We start from the raw sequence: 17383 nt of genomic DNA, 5'->3' as shown, positions 1-17383 counted from the left end.
AGTTTAAGATTGGGTAGAGCTGATGGAGCCCTAGAATTTGCATTTCCTGCAAGTTCCCAGGCGATGCTGGTGTGGGGACCTCACGTTGAAAACCATCGCTCGTAAAGAACCGTGGAAGCCATTGCAAAGGCTCTGTGTCATCCCTTCAGAATGCCAAGCCACACAGGGCTCTCTCTCTTTAAATACTTTAGCTCCCTTTGGGGATAGAATTTCGTCAAGTTTCTAGAATGGAATGAAAATAACCTCCCATTAGAGCCTCCACGGGAATGTGGAGCTTTGGTCCAAGCTCTTACATAAACCCCTTTACCTTGGCCGCACCCACCACTATCTTTTGTTTCATTAACTCAGTCAGATTACATTGTTAAACCTAGAATATTCGAAGGGATGGACCCAGTTCACTCACTCACCTTCTCTGGAAGAAAAACAAGGACAGTAAGGAGCCTAGGTAACAGGTGAGACTTTTTCCTCAAGAAATTATCTTAGAAAAGAGGGAGCTGCCTTATGTTCAAGTCCTTATAAGCACTCTTGTATTATGAAGCAATTTCTCAGCTTTTTGGAACCAAGGACTTTTGACAAAGACAAACTGAGAGTTAGAGTAAGTTCTGCCTACTTAGGTCACCTGTTAAAATCGGTAAGGAGACAAACACATTTTCTGGTACGATGTATATGGGGGATGTTACTGTAAACAGCACCTTTAAAGATCAGCTTTTTGGCAAGATCAACTGAAAAAAAAGGGCTGTGTTAGTGATGGTGACGATGTATACGTCAGAGACGCATGTGCAACTAGGAATACGTGTTTTTACGAAACAGGGTAAAATCATGTTATTTCTAAATTAACCTATTAATTTATGTAGTATGTGAACTTATATATATGAGGAAGTTACTAACTAGCTTAAGCGGACATTTAACTATCTCGTCTACATTGCGCAAAATACATTAAAGTTTATTAAATGATCTCAAAAACCCATTTAAAAATATGTTGCAGTTGGGAAACTGGAAGATCCTATTTATTCAGGGCATCCTTAGCACTGGGCATAAACAGTAGCATTTTGGGTTTTGTTTTTTTTTTTTTTCATAAAAAATAGTAGTAGTTTTTTAAAGTGACCAACTGTCCTAGCTCGAGAAACGCCCAGCATTCTGCGCACAGACCCCGGTGGGCCCAGCAGTTTTCCAACCGGCGAGACCTTGCCTCCTGGCTTTCTTCCTCTTTGTCTGTGCAGGTCAAAAGGGCCTGGGTGTCGGGGCTCCCTCTGGCTTCAGGGGCAAACCCCAAGGCCCGTCTCCTCTTGCTCTTCATCACCCAGGAAAGGAAAATGATCTGAGAGGTAGAGTTAAGGTGCAACAAAGCACAGCATTTCAGCCACCCAGGGCTACCTTCGCCTCTGCACCCCGAGGGCTCTCTCTCCCCAGATGATCCTGCCTGGGTGGGCCCCAAAACAGACATGAGCTCATTTAAGAACAGAGCCAGGTCTGACTTTCTCCACATTTCCCCCACGAGGACTCAGCAGCCAGCAACACCTTGCCCCCCAACAAGCACTCAGTAAATACTTGTTAATCAAAAGCATTTTGAAAAACACCTTCCTTGAAGGGCTTGGCTTGTCCCTTGAAGGGACAGTACATGGAGTGGGTTGAATAGTGTTCCTCCCCTGCCCAAATTCATATCCATCTGGAAACTCCAAAAGTGACTTCATTTAAAAATAGGGTCCGGGGGAGGGGCACCTGGGTGGCTCAGTCAGTTAAGCGTCCGACTCTTGGTTTCAGCTAAGGTCACGGTCTCAGTTTTGTGAGTTCTGGCAGCACAGAGCCTGCTTGGGATCCTCTCTCTCTCCCTCTCTCTGCCCCTCCCCCACTCATTCTGTCTCTCTCTCTCTCAAAATAAATAAATAAACTTTCAAAAAAAAATAGGGTCTTGGGGCAACTGGCTGGCTCAGAAAAGCATGCAACTCTTAGGATTGTGAGTTTGAGCCCCACGCTGGGTGTAGAGATTACTTAAAAATAAAATCTTTTAAAAAGGGCACCCCGGTGGCTCAGTCAGTTGAGCGTCCGACTTCAGCTCAGGTCATGATCTCACAGCTCATGAGTTCAAGCCCTGCTTTGGGCCATCAGCGCAGAGTCTGCTTCAGATCCTCTGTCCCCATCTCTCTGCCACCTGCTGTCACTTGCCCTCAAAAATAAACATTTAAAAGAAAATAGGCATCTCCCCCTTAAAATAAAATAAAATCTTTAAAAAAAAGGGGGGGGTGTTTGCTGATATAATTAAGATGAGGTAACAGTGGATTAGGGTGGACCCACAGAGCTATGTGAAGGGAAGAAGAACATGTGAAGACTGAGGTAAAAAATGAAATTACACTGCCACAAGCCCAGGAGCACCAGGAGCCATCAGACGCTGGAACAAACAAGGGAAGATTCTCTCCCAGGGCCTCCGGGAGAGTGTGGCCCTGCCTGGACTTCAGCCTTGTAGCCTCTGGAACCGTGAGAACACATTTCTGTTGTGACAAGCCACCAACGTTGGGTAACTTAATAGGGCAGCCCCAGAAAACTACTACAGCACAGGAGAAAATCACAGTTTCTAGCGATTTCTAAACTATTTATGATAAATCCACAGGTGCTTCATACACAAATTACCCGCTGTCCACCTCTCTATCTGCCCAATGTCTGAGCTTAGCTTGCCCTTGAGGTTCTCACGTCAAGGTCACTGGGGTGTCATCACATCAGGCGACAACCCCTGGGGAACCAGAAAGCAGTCATTGACAAAGGGCAGCCCTTGTCAGCTTTGATCTCTGCTTCCTCAACCCAAGGTTCCAGTGCCAAAGACAACAGAATGGGATGATCACCCCTGCGTGGCAGGTCAGCTTGCAAAGCCCCTTCCTAGCCTTGTGAGAAAGACAGGGCAAAGATGAGGAAAACGGGTTCACAGGAGGGTGGGGACCGGCCCACGTGAGGAGCAGCACTGAGACTGGAACCTGGGTCTGCTCCTGGGGCCTGCACACCCCCCCTTGCGGCTTCTCAGAGCTCCAGCCAAGAGATAATTGCTCCATATAGTATATATATAAAGGGAACAAAATACAAAATTGCAAATGATTGCCATTGCATCTGTCTGCCCCAGGCTTCAAACCTCCTCCCTGGCCCCCCTGGGAGAGAGTGCCATCTAGCCATAGGGAAGGAGGGTACCGCAGGGATAGGGGGAGATGAGACACCAGCAGTCAAGCCCCCTAGGCCCAGCGTGGATACAGAGAGGTCCAGTGCAGCACGGCCGAGGGAGGTCAGGAACCAGGGTGTGGCCCGAAGCAGGTACTCAGGCCGCCGGTCATGGGCCACAATGGCCGAGGCATAGAGGAGGCCCGCCAGGGCCGACAGGAGCCGGGTCCACAGGTGGATGGAGGGAAATGCCTTACCCTGGCACTGGACAGAGAGAGGAGGGAGCTGTGCAAGAACACTGCTGTCCTCCAGCCCGCTCGGAGCAGGATTCTAAGATCTAGGCCTTTGGTCCTGCCCTTGGCAAGTTGGAGCGCAAGCCTTCTGCCCATGGCCAGTCCCCAAAGGTGCTGCTTCTATTAGGTTTCCAGCTTTTGCTCAAGCTGCTTCCTTTACCTGGTGAACTCCTATTCATGCCTCAAAACCTGGCGTAAACTCAACTCTAACAAACCCACCCCCCGCCCCCCCACACTTAGGTGGCATAGTCGGCTAAGTGTCCAACTCTTGGTTTCGGCTCAGGTTGTGGTCTCAAAGTTGGTGAGTTCGAGCCCCACGTTGGGCTCTGCCCTTCCCCCACTTGTGCTCGCTCTCTCTCTCTCTCTCTCTCTCTCGAAATAAATAAATAAACTTAAAAAAAAAAAAAAGAAGTCTTCCATACACCTCCACCCTAACAGGGGTGAATAACTCCCATTCTAGGCTCCATTACACATGACACATCTCAACAGACAGAGGGCTCCTGAGAGCAGGGCTGGGGTCCTGCCCATCTTGGCACCCCTAACCCCTGGCACTGGGTAGTGGCTCACGAGTGTCACCTGGGAGAACGGGAGGGACTTTTGATGAAGTATGAACAGCTAAGGATTGACTTCTCTTCCTGGGACCGCCAATCCTCAACCTGGCCAGCCGGAAAAAGTCAGGAAAATTAGAGGTGACATTCTGGAAGTTTTGAAGCCAAGGGAATATTTTTGGAGAAAGAGTGATGGCAATATTGGTTAAAAAAAAAAAAAAAAAGAAACATAGTCAATATTTATATGTTAAATACCTTTTACAGGTATGAAGTCACCTTATATATACATTTATATGTATATACACAAATACTGTATATTTTCAATTATATATAATAACATAGTATATTTAAATCTATAGAAGTATAAATTACATGTAATTTATTTTACTCATTAAATAACTGTATCTAGAGATATACAGGTATTAGCTACAGACTGAAAAACTTTCAGAGGAAAAAGCAAGGTTTGGCTGATTTTCCCCATTTTTATTTTAACTCAAAAAGATTCCTTGGGAGTGTTACACTTTCCTTTGCATTTCTTCAGGTTTGGTTCCCAGGGTTTCCTGTTTTTGGTTATTTTGTTTTTAGCCTTGCCCTGAAGACTGGTTAACAGAGACAGCAGCCAGGCTGGGGAAGGTGGCCCCTGACTTGCCGGCCCCAGAGGCCCTTCCCACCTGACACAGCCCGGGAAGCAGCCCTGTCCCCTTCCACCTGACTCAGCCCAGGAAGTGGCTCTGTCCCAGACAGCACTGTTGTGGTGAGAAACCCTCAGGGGTCCCCCAGGCTACTGACCCCCATTTACAGAGGACACTGATGGCCAGTGACTTGCAGGGTCAGGGCTGGGAACTGCCTTCTGCCTCTTGACTCACACTTGCTGCTGTTCTGCGTGGACTCTCTGCCGTCATTCATGTGCCAACCCGCGCACAGAGCTCACTGACTTCAAAACTCCATCTCTCTTCCTGGTCAGTCCTGGGGCCTGTTGGGTTCTGTCTGCCTACACGCTGGACACGCTGTAGGTGCTTAGCAGCTGCTGAACACTGGGACTGGCTTGCCGACTGGAGATACGGCAGGTCTTTGTCCAGCACATGTGGGCTTCATCTGGCTGGTCACACAGAACTCAGGGTGGCTACCTGGCGAAACCATTGCGGGGTGCTCGAAGCAGGATGTGTGTCAGCTCCTGCAGCAGCGACGGGTCCCAGTGCTGCCAGCACAACCCCATACTGGTCAGCGGGTGGGTCATGCCCCTTGCTCTGTTCAAGCACTCCTGAAAGAATGGAAACTTCTTCCACCTAAGCCACCCAGCCATTCTACTCCTCAGCACCCCCAGCAGGGATAAATTAGAAGCAGCTTCTGGGGGATCTAGGGTTCAAGGCCATGCTGGCTAGGCTGCCTAGAACACCCCAAACCCTGCTGAGTTTCTCCCTAATAAGGGGACCCTATCTCTGGGTTCTTCTTTATGGAACCAGAGATACTCAAGCCTGGCAGTGCCTCAGAGATTGCCCAACTTTATCCTTAATACAATTTAACTCTATCTTCCTGCCAAGGGGCCATCAGGCTTGAATGCCTTTAGTGATGGGGAGTCCACTAGCTCCTAAGGCAAAAATAATAATACTAATTGCTCTCAATATGCCAGAAGCCATGCAAAGCATCAAACCCATAAGTGGATGTGGACCCACCATAACCTCTCTCCACTCTTGGTTTTGCTTCTATTTCCCAAGACCACAGAGAACAAAGCTGCTCTTTCTGCCCCCAAACGGCTCTTCTGGTTCCTGCATCCATAAGCTTCTTTTTTTCCAGACCACATTATGTCACTCGCTATCATCATTATTATTATTTAAATGTTCATTTATTTCTTTTGAAAGGGAACACACATGCATGCGCACACAAGCGGAGGAGGGGCAGAGAGAGAGAGAGAGAGAGAGAGAGAGAGAGGCGGGTGGGGGGAGAATCCCACGCAGGCTCTATGCCGTCGGCCCAGACTCCGACTCAGGGATCCATCTCACAAACCATGAGCTCATGACCTGAGCCAAAATCAAGAGTCGGTCGCCCAAACGACTGAGCCACCCATCCAGGTACCCCTTAGGTAACTCATTTGAGAGTGTGCTGGCACCTACCATGAGCAGGCTCCCAGCACCTGGAATACAGTGGAAATAAAATAGACAAGACCACTGCTCTCGTGGCGCTGATGTCCTACCTGGGACCAACTTGGTAAATAACTGAAGGAGCTAATTTCAGGTTGTGACCAAGGCCGTGAATAAAATATAGCGGAGTGAAGGTCAGTGGTGGGGCTGGCCTGGGGCTATGTTAGGTGGGTGGTGTCAGGGGTTGAACCGCGTTCCCCTCTCTCAAAAGATGTTGAAGTCCCAACCTCCAGAACCTGTGAATGTGGCCTTCTTTGGAAATAGGATCCCTGCAGATGATCACGTTAAAGATGAGGTCATTAGAGTGCACCCTCATCCAATATGACCGTGTCCTTATGAAAGGGAAGCCTGGGCACAGACACGACCAGAGGGAAGGCCATGTGAGGACACATACAGGGAGAAAGAATGCCATGCGAACACTGGAGTTGTGCAGTTACGCGGCCATCAGCCAGGGAACTTCCAGAAATTTAGAAAGAGGCCTGGAAGAGATCCTTCCCTAGCGCCTTCAGAGGGAGCATGGCCCTGAGGACACCTTGATACTGGACTTCTGGCCTCTAGTACTTTGAGACAATATGTTTCTGCTATTCAAAGTCTGTGATACTTTCTAATGGCAGCCCCAGGAAACTAATACAGCCAGGCACTGTACCAGCCCCTCTGAAGGTCTTCACGTGACGCAGCTTCAAGCCCCACCGTCCCAGGGGCTCCCCACTCTCCCCTCCCTTGATCCGGAGGCAGCGCCTTTGCTGGGAGGACCCGTCACCCGTGAGGTTTCTGGCCATGACAGCACAGGCATCAGCTTCCTACCAATGATCAACTAAGCACCTGACCCCCATACCCCCCAAATCCTGGAACTGCTGTTAAATGATGCTCTGCGGCAAGCGGTTTCTTTAGACCTAGTGATGGCCCATCATGTTTCCGGTGTTAGGCCTGGCCATTATTCCTGTCAGGGAGGCCCTCCCGGCACAGCGGAGCAGTTCTGCACACCCACGATATCTTGCTCTTCCTGCCTCAGTGGCTTTTCCCCGCGTGCTCTCCGCTTTCCCTCCCTCACCTCTGCCTCCTCCAATCTCGCCTTCCCTTCGGAGCCAACGGGAAGCGTCTCTGGCACCGTCCACCAGGCAGTGTGAAGTTTTCACCCTCACTCATAGGAATAGCATAGGAGCCTTCTCTCCCTCTTGCGAACCCCCTAACACCTGATTCTATCTTTCTTCGAGCATTAAAATAACCTGCTTTTGGGGTGACTGGGTGGCTCAGCCGGTTGAGCATCCAACTCCTGATCTCAGCTCAGGTCATGATCTCATGGTTCTTGAGATCAAGCCCTGAGTAGGGCTCTGTGCTGGCAGTGTGGCACCTGCTGGAATTCTCTCTCTCCCTCTCTCTCTCTCTCAAAATGAATAAATAAACATTTAAAATATTCTGCTTTGCATTTCCATGTCTTCCATGAGACTGGGAGCTTCCCAAGGGTAAGCACAGCATCTCCCGTCACATCTCCAGTCACATCTCCAGTCCCCTACAGAACTGGCCAACACAGGGCTTTCCTCACCCTGGATGCCTGGACAGCATCTGCAGCAAAATGCTCCCAGATGGAACCCAAATACCTGCAGGATTCTCTCCTCTAAAACCTTCTCGTCTCCTAGTGGAATGTTTGTTTATCGAACCCCAATGCCTTCTTCCTGACAGCCTGCTTTTCCTTTGCTCTGGAGAGAACTCAGTGCGCTCCCCTGTGAGAGGTTCTCGCAGACCTCAGGACCTCCCCTGGGTGGGCAGCCCACCCCCTGCACGTGCACACATGCACACACACGACACAACCCCTCCACCCCAGGACTCGGAGCTCGGAAGACGCTCCCAGATGCCCTAAGACCTGCCATGGCGACCCACAGTCCCAGCCCCGACCCAGCCTCACGATTCTGGAGAGCGGGGGGATTCGGGAAGCCCAGGAGCCGAAGGCAGCGATGGCACCCAGCAGGTAGCCGAAGATTTCGGTGTTGTCCTGAGGGAACAGGTGATACACTCAGCGCCCTGAGGAGACAGCCCATCCTTTCTGGCTTTTAGTACTTTCTGACTAGGGCTGCCCCTGCCCCTGCCCCTGCCCAGGGCATTTGTTGGGGCCGTGAAGAGGGAAGGGAATGCATATCCCCACGCCCTCCTGGGCAGGCTCGGCCTCACCTGCAGCAGGCTCTCCAGTAGCCTCCGCTGGGGCCCTCGGACAGGGCCTGACACCTTCCGGACGGCGGCCCAGAGAGCCCAGCCTGGCCCCAGGCTCAGCGGCAGGGCCAGAGCAAAGACACTGGCCCTGAGCCGCTGCCTCCTCTTCCTCTCCCGGGAGCCCCGACCTGCAACAAACACCAAAATCCCACAGGCCCCTGGGGTCTAGAACTCAACGGAGAGCTGCATCTCCGGTGTGCGCCCATCTCCGATGCCAGAGCGGGTTCCCACGTTGCTCGACAGGCCAGATCCTCTCCACCCTTCAAGGCCCCGTAGCTCTGCCACCCCGTTGGGGGAATCTTTCCTCCCCACCACCTCATCCCACCCACTCGCACGACTGGCGCTCTTCTCCTTTCTCGGCCCTCAAAGCATTTTCTTTTCACATGTGTCTGTGCACACAGAGTTGCCTCTGCGAGACTGGAACCCCCCGAGGGCCGGCAGTTTCTGTAATCTCCACAGAGCCTGGCACAGAGCTGAACCGGCACAGCTTTGGAGAATGCATCACGGTGTTTGTGCCAGGGCCTGAAGCTGTGAGCCAAAAAGAAGCACGGTCTTGGAAGTCTCCTTAAAATATGAGACAGATAGTCCTCCGAGAACTGTAGTAGGAACACGTCTCCTCTGGGCAGCGCTGAGCAGCTCGGGGATCTTACGTTACCCCACTGATGCAAGCACTCCCCTTTTGCACCACGGCGGGGGCACACGGCTGCCCCTTCTCAGAACGCCCAGTCCGGCATACTCAGGGCGACCCATCCTACCTCAGTAACTTCCAGCCCCCACTCTGCCTGAGGTGGCCTGCGCCCATTCCTGGCATCCATTTCTGGAAGTTACGGGGCTGTGTTTGGCCAACCCGGGTTCACAAACTGAGATATCACTGTTCATCCCCACAGTCATGCACACCCATCCTCCTGGCCTTCACTCATGCTGTTCTTTTCACCTGGAATACCCTTCCCTGCGGCCCCTGATCTAACGTCACATCCTTCCCTCTGGTTGCCCACGGTGTGCACGCACCTCCTCGAAAGCAGCGTTAATGACCGTTTAGGGCCCCGTCTCTCGGCTCTGGGTGGGGTCTCCGAGCTCATTCACGTGTCCGTGCCTGGCAGGGACCCAGCTGAAGCCTGACAGGGGGTAGGCGCTTGGCGCACTGATGAATGAAGACAGGAACAGATGGCCACACACTCACCCAAATTAGACTTCAACTTGGAGCCGCAGACCGGGAAGAGGATGAACACAAAGTTCACCAAGTCAACAGTTGCTAGGTAGGCACCCGTGAAAACCTGGGAGCAAAGGAAATAGAGTCATGGCGTCCAAACATTCTCCAGCAATCACAGCACCTGTCATCCTGGATCTCCTCCGCCCCTGATGAGGTACTTCCACCGAAGCCGCCTGCCAACCCCAGGAAAGGCTGGTTATCACCTCTATTTGCCTGACGAGGAGAACGGGGCGCTGAAACGAGCAATCCCTTACGTGGAGGCCCATTGGCAGAACCCGCCCTCCACTTCCCATGCCGCGCTCTTTCCGGTGCACGGTTACTCTTTGCTGTGTGACTCTGGCCCAACCGCTGGACTTCTCTGGGCCTCTGTTTCATCGTCTGTAAAACAGGGGTAGTCATGGTGCCTCTCTCAGTGCTAAGCAGATTACATGAAGCACTACAGGGAAAGTGCTTAGACCAGCACCGGCAAGCAGGAAAGCACAAGGCTCCTACCCACAAACGCACCAGCTACTATGCCAGTGTAACAGTGGTGAGGAGCAAACTCTGGAGTCTGGATCTTGCCACTGCTGCTTACTGGATCCTTCCCAAAGTTGTTCAGCCGCTAAGTCTGAGTGTCCACATGTGTAAAACAGGGATAAGGAGAGAGCCTACGTCCTAATATAATTCGAGGATTAAATGAATGAATGCATGCCAAGCCCTCATTGCCAAGCACATAGTGAAGGATTTTTTTTTTTCTCTTTACATTTATTTATTTTTGAGAGAGACAGAGACAGAGCACAAGTTAGGGAGGAGACACAGAATCCGAAGCAGGCTCCAGGTTCTGAGCTGTCAGCACAGAGCCCAACGTGGGGCTCGAACTCACGAACTGTGAGATCATGACCTGAGCCGAAGTCAGACGCACAACCCACTGAGCCACCCAGGCGCCCCCGCAGCAAAGGATTTAATAAACATCAGCTATTATTCTTGGACTCGGGCTGAGCATCATTGGGTTCCAGCAGCCAATGAGAATGGGCACCCAGAATAAAAGGTGGTTTGTTTGTGAGACAATACTGTTTGAAGCAGGGTCTAGAACTCCCAGGTGTGTGTCCCGGCCATGAGGCCACCTTCCTCCATGTCTACATGGGTGGGTGCCAGCCCCATGAGGTGCCTCTCCAGGGCATATTCCTTTGGGATATGTGTTTTGGGACAGGCCCCATCTACACAGGTTTGAGGGCCTAGACTTCAGAAGAGCTTGAAACTGTTTCTCACTTGCCCCAAGGCCTGCATTACCACTTGGGAAAGCACTCAGCCACCCCTGTTTGAACTGAGGCTGGGCTCCAGGCTCTAAAAACAATGACCACAACAATCGCTACTTATGGAGCATCTACAATGTGCCAGCTGCTGTTTTAAGGGATGGGGATATGGTAGTGAATACAAAGTTTTGCCCCCGGAGAACTGGCACACTAGTAGTTCAAGGAGCAACAGACACACTCAGTAAAATAGATGGTGTATTGGGGGGGGGGGGGTCCGCTTTGGGAAAAAACGGAGCAGGACGAAGGAGTCCGGAGCACCTGTGGTAAAGGGAGGACACAAGTTTACATGAGTGCTCTTGTTAGGCCTCATCGAGAAGGTGACTTTTGAGCAAAGACTTGAAGGAGGTGAGCAGTGAGCCCTGTGGCTATCAGGGCAGGAGTACTGGGCAGGGGCAGACAGACCAACAGGGGCACGGGCATGAGGTGAGACCGTACCTCAATGGTGAGGGAACTAGACAGAAGCTACTGTCACCCTGTGGGCCCTACGCACCTGGATCGTGAGCTGTCTGGCCAGAATCGCTCCGATGGTGTCACACAGGCTGGTCAGGAGGCAGCATGCCGCGCACAGCGCTGACTGGTCCCGTCCGGATTTCTTTGTACACCTCAGATAGAGAAGCCTGTGGTGACAGACGGGGGTGTGGATGGGTATGGACGGAACGCGGGAGCCATGAGTGGGTTCCCAACGCAGGTGTCTGCAAAGGGCAACTGTGATTTTGTGTCCTCGTGAGGCACTCTCTCCCCCAGATATTCAGCAGGTATTTTTGAACTTAGTTTACAGATGGGAAAATAAAGGGTCAAAGACTTCAGAACCAGCCCGTGGCAGGAGCCAGACCTGCCTCTCTAACGAAGAGGCATTTCTTTCCTCCTACAAATCTGGCCAACTCAAGTTCATGACCCACCACTCAGTGCTAACAAACTAGCTATGGGGTTTTATTTTTTGAAAGGAAGCATGTGGATTATAAAAGTAACCCAATCACTGTGGTTAACTGCAGAGTATAGTTAATTGCCTAAATTAAAACAGCAACTTGTTTCTTTTCAATTAAAGTGAAATCCTGCTAAGGAGTTCATGTGTGCAGTGGGGTGGCTGGGCTTTTGCTGGCCCTTGTCAAGTTGAGCATGTTCTTTTTTTTTTTTTTTAATTTTTTTAACGTTTATTTATTTTTGAGACAGAGAGAGACAAAACATGAACAGGGGAGGGTCAGAGAGAGGGAGACAAAGAATCTGAAACAGGCTCCAGGCTCTGAGCTGTAAGCACAGAGCCTGACGCGGGGCTTGAACTCACGGACTGCGAGATCATGACCTGAGCCGAAGTCGGCCGCTTAACCGACTGAGCCACCCAGGCGCCCCAAGCATGTTCTTAACATACACGGAGAGCAAAACTCCTCGAAGATGCCATGGCACTTTGGGCTGACCTCTCCCTAGAGTCGCCCACTGCTGGTTTCTCTCCCTTATTCCCCTCTTCCTGCCCCACCCCACTCCCCTAGAACAAGCACAGAAAGGCACAACAGGATGGAAGGAGTCAGAGGTCGCTCAGAAACACCTGATCGGATCTCAGAAACACTTTGTTCTAGATGTTTCCACGTTACATATCTGGGCCGGGATAACTGCAGTTCTTGTTTTATTTCCATCAACCACAGGGTGGTACTCACTCCTCACGGTTAGACTGTTTGCCTGGTTCTGAGGGTCGGCCCTTGGGAGCAGGGGATGGGGATGGAAGGCTGCTGGGTTCCAGAACATTTCCTGATCTGTCAGACGAAGCCCAGAGCTCACAGTGAGAACAGCAACCTTTCATCTAGGCCCTGGGCTCCTGGCACCAATTCAAAGCCTAAGAGTGAAGGCTCTAGAGACTCTCTGAGTTGGATTCAGATTAGAAATAGTTTATTTCAGGGCGCCTGGGTGGCTCCGTCGGTTGAGCGTCCGACTTCGGCTCAGGTCATGCTCTCATGACTCATGAGTTCGAGCCCCGCGCCGGGCTCTGTGCTGACAGCTCAGAGCCTGGAGCCTGCTTCAGATTCTGTGACTCCCTTTCTCTCTGCCCCTCCCCTGCTCATGCTCTGTCTTTGTCTCTCAAAAAAACAAAGGCTCAAAAAAAAAAAAAAAAAAAGAAAGAAAGAAAAAGAAAAGAAATAGTTTATTTCAACCTTCCCATTAGAGAGTGGAGAAAAGTGAGGCCGATGGTGACCAGCTGAGTTAATGGCCGACCCTCTGGCTTCACATGTGGAGGCTTTCTCTGTACCCTGCTGTTCTTTAGCCATTTCCCCAGCCCTCAGGTCAGGGATCCAGGCTGACCCTACCCCAGGCCACACACAGCTCCGAGGATACACATTCCCCAAGGACAAGAGGAGGCTCAGGGATGGCAAAGTCCTGACAACAGATGGGTGTGTCCAGACTGAGGCAGGCTGAAAAAGCAGATTTGGCTCTCATCAGACTGACTGGCTGAGCATTCTCAACGGAGTTACCTAACCTCTCCCACCTTTAGTTTCCAGCTCAGGAAATGTCTAATACTGCTGACTTCAGGGCGGCTGTGAGGACCAAATGAGATAACGCACAGAGAGTGGCTTGTTGGTGTCCACCTCTGATCTGGACAGTTTAATCCTCACAAGTCTGCCCCTTTCGAAAAGGGTCTGGCGGTCCGGTTCTTTCCATTCGCTAGGGCAAGTTAGTAAAGCTGTCAGAACCTCCAGCTTCCTCGGGGGGGGGGGGAGGGGTAAATGGGAGTAATAACGGTCCCTCCCTCGTGGGGTTGTGGCAGGGAAGACACGAGCTAATAAATGCAACACTAGGCCCACGTTAAATGTTCTAAGTGTCTTTTTATTTGGTTTCCAATGACTGGGTGGGGGGTTGCCAGATCTCTGCAACAATATCAAATATCATCTTAAGAGTGCCTAAGATGAGCAGGTGCCAACCTCCCCGGGGGTGCTGATCCTTTCTCCTCTGCCAGGGAATACTTGGGTTGCACCTGCTTGGGACAGGGTACCTGAAGACCTGGAGGCCATCTTTAGCCAGACTTCATAGAACCCAGGTTATGGTGACCATCTGACCAGAAGGCTCCAGGTACTGGCCAGAGTCAGATCACAGCCAGTCCCCCTCCCCAGATCAGAGAGCCTGGGGTAAAGGGAGACCAGAAACGCCAAGAGCCTTGTCCAAGGTCCTTGCCCTCTGCCAAAGGTTGGTGGCAGGACAGGAGCAATCATAAGGATGTTTAGTGAGCACATACTAAGAGCTTTACGGAAACTAACTCATTTAATCCTGCCATCCGTCCCATCAGTTATTAACCCCGTTTAGGTGAGGAAAATGAGGCTCTGAGGCTTTACAGCTTGCCCAGCTCACACCTCTGGTCGATGGGGAAAGGGTGACAATAGAACCCAGGACTCAGGACAGCTGCCTTCGAGGGCTCCACGCACCGCACGACCCGGCCTCTTCCTACTGGCCCACAGCCCAGCCTCCCCCTCCCTGTGCACGGAATCCGGAAAGAAGTCCTATCCGACTTCAGTCCACAGCGGAAGGGTCCTTTCGATCCTGGCACCGCGCTGCCTCCTACCTCCCCCCTTTATGCCCCCTTCCCTCCAGGTTTCCAGGAGGGAGTTGGCGGGAGGCGTCGCCCCGCGCCCCCCGCCGCAGACCCGGCCCCCTCCCCCGCGCCGCCCGGTCCCAGTCCCCATTACAGCGCGTGGGCGGCGATCCAGCAGGAGGAGGCGCAGATCCACAGGCCGAAGGAGATGCAGACGCGGTGGCGGGCGAAGCAGCGGTCCAGGTAGTCCCAGTCCCAGAGCGCGGGCGCGGGGCTGGCCGCCTCCCCCATGGCTCGGTGGCTCCGCCCGGCCCGGGCCCCAGCCTCCCGCGTGGCCCCGCCGGGGCGCAGCCTCCCCGCGCCCCCTTCCCCCGGCCCGGTGCTCCCGCGGCGGCGGCGGCGGCGGCCCCGGCCCAGCGCACGACCGCGGCCGGGAGACGGGCGCTGGCGGCGGCGGCGGAGGCGCGAGGGAAAAGTTTCCGGGACCGCGCGGCTCCCCACCCGGCGCGCTATTGTCGGGGGTCGGCGGGCCGGAGGCCGCCCCCCAGCGGCGGGAGCTGGGAGCGGCCTCGGCACAAAGGCTGCGGCCCCAGCCCCCGCTCCCCGACAGCGGTGGCGGCGCCGCTCGCAGACCCCTTGCGGTCTCCCGGCGGCCAGGGCCGTATACCGTGACCTGCCCGGCCACGGTAAGGCGCTTTGTCCGCCCATTAGTGCGCCCCCTTTTCTGACCCGAACAATACACATGCTTCGCGCCTGACGCAGCTCTTGGGTGCTGGGGATCCCGGGCGTGAGCGGCTGGTCTGATCCTTCAAAAGGTACAAAAGAAAGGGGGCCTGGGAGGGGGGGGTGGCGGGGAGCGGCAGAAGGATACAGCCCCCTCCCCGCCCCCCAACGCATCTTCTCCCACTCTCTGGTCTGAAGGCGTCAACGGCACCCTCCACCCCCACTCTAGTCGCCCAAGCCGGACTTCCAGAAGTCACCCTAGAAGATGCCCCAGGAGGCCCGTGGTCTTGGCCGTCATGCTGTCCCATCCAGCCACGTTGCCACACAGTCCTGGCACGCAGAGCTGTTCTTGAAAACAAGCTATTATAATTTTAAAATGTCCTTGTTGATTTTAGTAAGTTTGCTTAAAGAAGGTGACCCCATCATTTCGTTATTTTCGTTGTTAAAAACAGCAGTTTTCTTGAGATCTCATTCATATACCATAAAACTCACCCTGTTAACGTGTACAGTGTTTTAGTGTATCCAGAGTTGTGCTACCACCACTGCTATCTAATTTTACAACATTTTCATCACTTGTTAAAAAAGCAAGTACTCATTAGCGGTTAACTTTCTTCTCCACACTCCCAGCCCTAGGCAACCACAAATCTACCTTAGGATTCTACGGACTTGCCTGTTGTGGAAAATTCCTTATTAATGCAATCCCATCCAATAGGTGAACTTTTTTTTTTTAATTTTTTAAATGTTTTTATTTATTTTTGAGACAGAGAGAGACAGAGTATGAACGGGGGGAGGGGCAGAGAGAGAGGGAGACACAGAATCGGAAGCAGGCTCCAGGCTCTGAGCCGTCAGCCCAGAGCCTGACGCGGGGCTCGAACTCATGGACCGCGAGATCATGACCTGAGCCGAAGTCGGCCGCTTAACCGACTGAGCCACCCAGGCGCCCCCAGACTGTTCTTCTAAAGGGGCTACATTATTTTACTGTTTCATTTATTTTTAAAGTTATGACCGCTTTTGGTCATGAAACATAATTTGTCAGACATTGTCAGACGAGGAGCTGGGGACACATTTTTGAGAAAAACAGACAAGTCCCTGCCTTCACTGAGCTAACAGTCCAGTAGGAGAGAGAGCGACACTAAACAAGCAAAAGAGCGAGTAAAGGTAAAATTAAAATAGGTTATTCGACAAAAGGGGCCAAAATTAAAATATAAAAATGATGATAAGATAAAGTAATACAAAATGAGTACCAGCGAAGACAAGATTGAAAGGTTAAAATAAAAGGGGAAACATACAGTAGCCAAGCGTCTCATAGATGATAACCAAGTACCCTGAAGTCCCTGCCTGCTGATTCTTTGTGGGTTCTTCTAGCCGACCTGTGGATACTGATCTGTGACTGCCCAGCTTCCCGGTTTCTCTAGTGACGTTGCCTATTTACTATTCTGGAAAGATAATCCATCGCACTATCTTGCTGAAATGAGGACACACCTTCCCCGTCTCATGCCCTAGGCAGGGCTACCTTATGCTCTGTTTGTTGAGACTTGAAGATACCGCTATTTAATTTGATTCACTTATGATGACTTTCCTCTCCCTCAGGCTCAGTATAAGCCCTTGGAGGCTGGACCCAATTTAAAAATGGCTTCATTCTGGGGCGCCTGGGTGGCTCAGGTGGTTAAGCATCCAACTTCGGCTCAGGTCATGATCTCGTGGTTCGTGAGTTCGAGCCCCGCGTCGGGCTCTGTGCTGTCAGTGTGGAGCCCACTTCGAATCCTCGGTCCCTCTCTCTCTGCCTCTCATGCTCTCTCTTTCCCTCAAAAATAAACACCAAAAAACAAAATAAATGAAAAATTGCTTCATTCCTCCCACCACACCCTGGACCAGGTTTACGCATCTCAACAGCTTTTCCTCAGAGTGGTTAGTTCTCAGCCTTTGCGGTGAACTCAGAGAATTTGAGGAAGACTTCGTCCCTGAAAAATCTGAACATCTATGCACCCCCACACAGTGTTCATACAATCTTTAGGAATTTATAGTCTCTGAAATTCAACTGTGGATTTCGTGGAGGGCTAGACCCCAGACTAAACCCCCTAGTTTAAGCGTTTAAATCCTGAGCCCCCTCCCAAAGCAGTTGGAAGGGGTGTGGTCCATAGATCATGGATCATGGTTTCAGGATCACTCTGACTGCCTGTCAAAAACCAGCCCGGCGAAATCCAACTCTCTGGGCGTGTGTCCTTGGAACCTGCATGGATTCATTTCTTGTGGCTGCTCTAACAAATTACCACAAACTTAGCAGCTTAAAATAACAGAAACGTATTCTCTCCCTATTCTGAAATC

General features: G+C 51.9%; 1 protein-coding gene across 4 annotated transcripts in view; it reads right to left on the bottom strand.

Annotated features, from left to right (window-relative positions):
* Window positions 1-14701, bottom strand: part of TMEM44 (transmembrane protein 44) — a 35728-nt gene extending 21027 nt beyond the window's left edge. For 3 of the 4 annotated variants that reach the window (XM_042956498.1, XM_042956499.1, XM_042956500.1), the window contains exons 1-7: window positions 14490-14701; window positions 11315-11441; window positions 9503-9596; window positions 8284-8450; window positions 8021-8107; window positions 3232-3402; window positions 1190-1318 (exon numbers count right to left, since the gene is read on the bottom strand). In XM_042956498.1, coding sequence (XP_042812432.1) covers window positions 1190-1318; window positions 3232-3402; window positions 8021-8107; window positions 8284-8450; window positions 9503-9596; window positions 11315-11441; window positions 14490-14626 — 912 coding nt within the window. In that variant the 5' untranslated portion in view covers window positions 14627-14701. The remainder of the gene's footprint in view (window positions 1-1189; window positions 1319-3231; window positions 3403-8020; window positions 8108-8283; window positions 8451-9502; window positions 9597-11314; window positions 11442-14489) is intronic. The other variant, XM_042956501.1, reaches the window with a different exon arrangement.
* Window positions 14702-17383: the final 2682 nt, after the last annotated feature.

This window comes from Panthera tigris, chromosome C2, assembly GCF_018350195.1.
Source record: "Panthera tigris isolate Pti1 chromosome C2, P.tigris_Pti1_mat1.1, whole genome shotgun sequence".
Classification (NCBI taxonomy): Eukaryota; Metazoa; Chordata; class Mammalia; order Carnivora; family Felidae; genus Panthera; species Panthera tigris.
The sequence above is the reverse complement of the archived record's forward strand: the minus strand, read 5'-3'. Positions and strand labels throughout refer to the sequence as shown.